General features: G+C 50.0%; 1 protein-coding gene across 3 annotated transcripts in view; it reads left to right on the top strand.

Moving 5' to 3' along the window:
• Window positions 1-3,669, top strand: part of CMTR1 (cap methyltransferase 1) — a 72,443-nt gene extending 68,774 nt beyond the window's left edge. For all 3 annotated transcript variants that reach the window (XM_016185882.2, XM_060189722.1, XM_060189723.1), the window contains 3 exons: window positions 350-462; window positions 1,011-1,119; window positions 2,214-3,669. In XM_016185882.2, the coding sequence (XP_016041368.1) occupies window positions 350-462; window positions 1,011-1,119; window positions 2,214-2,346 (355 nt within the window). In that variant the 3' untranslated portion in view covers window positions 2,347-3,669. The remainder of the gene's footprint in view (window positions 1-349; window positions 463-1,010; window positions 1,120-2,213) is intronic.
• Window positions 3,670-5,180: the final 1,511 nt, after the last annotated feature.

The raw sequence follows: 5,180 nt of genomic DNA on the forward strand, positions 1-5,180 counted from the left end.
CTCTTGTTAACTCTTTAGTGGCCACAGGTGGTGGTGGACTGAAGACCTTGTGGCATCCTTTGGTCTAAAATGTTACCTTACCCTTACTGGTCCCTTCTCCTCCCCCTATCCCAAAACATACAAAACCAGCAACAGTATAGCAGGAGCATCTCGCACCTCGCTTCTGTTGCTTGGTTGGGAGTTCAGAGCTTAAGTTCTAGCCCAGCGCTGCACTAACTACAGTGTGGCCTGGAGCAAACTCACTCAAGATGCTGTGCTTGGTGTGATATTAGCCAGAGTAATGTTGGGGCTTTGTCTATCCTATGCACACCCTCATAATTCCTGTTTGTGCACCTACTCGGGGAATCAGGTTAGAAATGAAGATCATCAAGGGCTCCAGCGGGACACCGAGGCTGAGCTACACAGGGCGGGACGACCGGCACTTTGTGCCCACTGGCCTCTACATCGTCAGGACAGTGAATGGTGGGTAAAGGACTGATCCCTGTCTCCCCTCCCCCAGCCAAGGCTGTTGGCTCAGAACCAGAGCTAAGGGCTCCCTGTTAAAGTGGGAGTTGAGCTAGCAAGTTTTGGGGGATTGTGTCCCCTGAGCTTTATTCTTCACTGGGCCCTGGGGGTTGAGGAGATGGGAATTCAAGCTGTATGTACATGAATGGTGTCCTCATGGCAAGAGAAAGGGCCTTCTCAAAAAGGCCTCTTGCATTCTTTATAGAATCCCTTTCTCACTGCCTTCTGGCTAATAGTCCTGCACTCTGCCAGAATCCCAGAAATAGTGCTCTGACTGCAAGTTGGCAGGACTGGGAGGGAATGTTGAGAAGTAATGAGCTTAGTCATCCTCTCAGAGCCCCTTTGAGCTTGGAGGCCACATCCCATAGGCTATTTTCTGCCAGCTTTTTGGGAGAGGGGAGTAGAAGAATGGGAGTAGAGGAAGGCTCATCCTTGTGTTGCCCTGACCTATCACTCATGGATGTTTTGTGTTCTTTCTGGATGTTTTCTCCTCTTCCTCCTATCAGAGCCATGGACTATGGCATTCAGCAAAAGAGTGAAGAGGAAGTTCTTTTACAATAAGAAGACCAAGGCATCTACTTTTAACCTCCCTGCAGACTCCATCGCCCCATTTCAGTAAGTAGCCATCCTCCAGGCTGGCCTCTAGTCACTGTCCACACAGGCTCCCCTGGTTGTGGATTGGGCTCTATCCCTCTTCCCTCTTAGATGAAGATGGCAGCCCCCGCCATGTCCACTCCCCAGGTGTGGCTGAACCTGCATAGTAGCTGAGGAGAAGAGTGATGCCAGGACCCACTGTGATGGTTGGGAGTCCTGGGTACAAAGTGCATCCACAGGGCATCTGCTCAGGGAGCAGCCACTACTTGGATGATGCTCCAATACTGGCCTGGTGATGGGAACATGCTGAGCGCCCACAGTGCTTCCAGGAATCAGAGTCCTGGCTACCCCTCACCTGGACCCACTATCTATCGGTCAGATTGCTGGTCATAGGTTTTGACAGTAGCCCTCACATGCCTAATGCCCTAACAGTACTCTTTGATACCAGTTTCTGTCACCACATGGGTTCTATTAGAGCAGCTAAACCAGGAATCCAGTCAGATGTGATTTGTAGCAACAGCTGTTTGTTGAGAAAAACTTGTTCTGAAAGGCAGGGAGGAGGAGCTGGGGCCTACAAGGTCCCTTTCATTGTGAGGGTGAAGACCCTCAACTGGAATAGTTGCTAGACATGCTCTTCCCACCCTCCTCCATATAGTTTTAAGGACACACCCATCTCTAAGTCAGTATTGCCAGGACTGGGCTAGTGTCTTGGTATAGCCCTCTGACCTTTTCTTTTTCTTTCTTTTTTTTTTTTTAAAAAGGAACATCTCTTTATTGGGTATGATTTTTGTTTCTCAAGATTAACATTGTCTTTGTGGTTATCTTTATTTTTACTTTCTTTTTTTTTTTCTCTTTTTTTAATTTATTTAAGAAAGGATTAATTAACAAAACCATAGGGTAGGAGGGGTACAACTCCACACAATTCCCACCACCCAATCTCCATATCCCACCCCCTCCCCTGATAGCTTTCCCATTCTCTATCCCTCTGGGAGCATGGACCCAGGGTCATTGTGGGTTGCAGAAGGTAGAAGGTCTGGCTTCTGTAATTGCTTCCCTGCTGAACATGGGCGTTGACTGGAGCCCTCTGATCTTTTCTCCCTCTTTTTCTTTCCCAGCATCTGCTACTATGGTCGGCTCTTCTGGGAGTGGGGGGATGGCATTCGTGTGCACGACTCTCAGAAGCCCCAGAACCCAGACAAGTTGTCCAAGGAGGATGTCCTGTCCTTCATCCAGACGCACAGCGCCTGAAAGTGTGGGGATGCCACCCTGCTGAATGCCCCGTGGTTCCTAGTCAAGGTGTTCTGTCTGGGGCCCCCACCACTGGATCCTTCGCCTTCTTGGAAAGGGGCTGGGGAGTGTGGCCACCTGAGCTTACCCACTGGTCTTCTTTCCATATCGTCTGAAGAGCTCAGTCAGAGACAAATGTTCTTTCTGGGATGCCTTTGGACTTTTCCTCCCTGGAGAGCTGCTGGGAACTCTCTTCCTTGCCAGGACACAGGCTGGAGGACACTACTCCTGCAGCAAGTTTGAGGTCACAGTCCAGGGCACGTGGGGCCAGTAGAGGTGTCAGAGAGCAGCAGGACTTAGGGTTCTGTTGTTCTCTCCTGTATCCTGTAGACTCACTTTTCTGAGTTCCGTGCACTGCCCTGGGGGCGGCCATGCCTCTGCTTTGCCCATCTTTTTATTGGGCCAGTCCTGAGTGGGTGGAGGCCCACTGTCCTGAGCTAGCCAGGAGCAGCTGCTGTACAAATCAAGGTTTTGTTCCTTTGATCTTGCTCTGTTTTCATGCCAAGTTGGAGATCTTGTCTCCACCACTAACCCTGTCCTGATCCTCCCTGGAGTTCTTGCCAGCCCAGACCTCTGACAGTCCCGCAGGCCGGGAGGGGAGGTGTGTGGGCCTGACATCCCTGAAGCCACATCAGGGTGCAGTGGATGTGACTGCATCTTGGGATTTCAGAGCCTCCCATATTCTTTTGATCTGAACCTTGGAAAGCTCTAGAAGGGGGAGAAGCAGCCTTGAAAACCTGACTTTTTCTATGTCCTAGCAAAAGGAACCCCACTGGAACAGAGTACTTCTAGGCTCGTGTCATACTTGGCCTTGGGCAGTCGTGGCACCAGTTTGCCACAGCACCTCGCTACCCTTATCACCACCACCACCACCACCCTCCTTTGTTTTTTCTTTTCCAGTAGGAGTTAACAGTCATTTTTATTTGTCCTTTTGTGGTCACTCCATTTCCTCTTTGGCAGAGGGGGAGGAGGGTAAGCTGGGCAGTAGTTTTGGGTGGGGGAGGGTACCTGTGGTTGTTTTTAAATGGGAAATACTCTCAGATACTTACATGGACTCCCAAGGGCCCCATCCCAGTACCAGACTGGTTTCCATGGAGATAGGATGCCAAGGCTCTCAGTGATGTTGGAATTGCCGCCATTGCGGGGTCTCTAGACAGCATCAAGCCCTTCTCCCTCCACCTAGGTTTTCAGCAGCAGTGCTGAGATGCTGTGTTTCCACCCAATTCTGGGTATATCAGTGTGTCTTGCAGAATCTTGGATCATTAAAGAGAAACATATTTTTAATGCCTGTGTGGCTCTGTGCTGGAGCTACTGTTTGTCCTTGTGCTTTGTGGTCTGGGACTGACTTGGATGAAACAGCTTGGACTGGAGGTGAAGGGGAGGAAGCTCTATTCAAAGAATAGAGAAAAGAGTTTGTTTAGGCTGCAGTTTGCTGCTAGAAAGGGGACCCAAGGAAGAGCTAGGGAATGAGGTGTCTCTTGTTAGAGGCAGGGATTAGAGAATGAATGGACTTAACAGCCCAGCAGTGCAGGGAGGCACCTTCCCCTTACATAAATCACACAGCTCACTCTCAGGTGGCACTGTGACAATCCAGACTGCTGTGTATCTAAAATAACAGAGGCGTCAGACCAATTAGTGTCACTAGACTGGGGGAAGCGAGGGAGGGAGAGACAGTTTTGCTGACCCCTGGCCAGCCCCCACTTCTGTGCTTGCACTGGGGTGGGGGTGGTGTGCAAGTGCTGACTGCTTCCCTGTCTGGTCCAGGTCTGAGTTTCCAACCATTTCCATTACTGGCGTACATTTTCCTGAGAGCCTGCCTATGCTCTGGTTGGCTCCTTCACCCTGACCCTGTCTTTGCTCTAGTGCTTCATCAGCCCAGAGGACAACTCCTTTTTTTTTATTTTAAACTTATTTAGTTGGCATAAAATCAGTGCCCAGATCCCTTGATGTTTTGGTTGCCTTCCACTACCTGGCCATGTCCTCCCACTCCTGGTGGTGGGATGGAGCAGTAATGATGTCTATGTTTGCAGCTTCTGCCTCTTCCACCAGCCAGTCCCTTCCCATTGCTTCTCACTGCAAACCCCGCCTGATTTATTGGCCACTGTTATCATAAGTCTGTCTGGTCATTACCATGGCTCTTGCTGCCCATCCGATCTTTGAGTCTTGCTAGCCCTGACTGCTGCTTGAAGATGGATTAACTCCGTGCCCCTGGGGGACCTCCATATGGTCACTTCAAATCCCCGAGTTGTCCTTCATTGCATAGGCTGCATTTTCACTGCCATAATTACAGGCAGTGGCTCTGAATGGAAGCAAAGGTGTTTTGAGGATCAGGGCTGGTAGAGGACAGATGCTATAATGTCTGCCATTTGGACCTAGCACTGTCCAAGTCCTAGAGTGGATACCGGAATAGCCTTGGTTTAGAAAGTACCTCCCTAGGGACCAGGTGGTAGCTTACTCAGTTGAGTACACACCTTGCAGTGCACAAGGACCCAGATTCAAGCCCCCCTGGTCCCCACCCACAGGAGGTGAGCTTCATTGATAGCGAACAGTGCTGCAGGTATCTCTCCCTATCTTCCCCCTTCCCTCTTGATTTTTCTGTCTCTATCCAGTAAATAAAGTATTAAAAAAAAGAAAGAACCTCCTTCTGTCTCCTTCTTCTTCACTTAAGCTTGCGGCTCATCTCCCTTCCTGTTTGTGCCAAGCCAAGAGCTTTCTCTTGAACAGCTCTTCTTTGACTCCTGAGTGCCACCCCCAGTGCCCACCAGCTACAGTCAGACCATGACATTTACTCAGTG

Source organism: Erinaceus europaeus, chromosome 4 (genome assembly GCF_950295315.1).
Source record: "Erinaceus europaeus chromosome 4, mEriEur2.1, whole genome shotgun sequence".
NCBI classification, from domain to species: Eukaryota; Metazoa; Chordata; class Mammalia; order Eulipotyphla; family Erinaceidae; genus Erinaceus; species Erinaceus europaeus.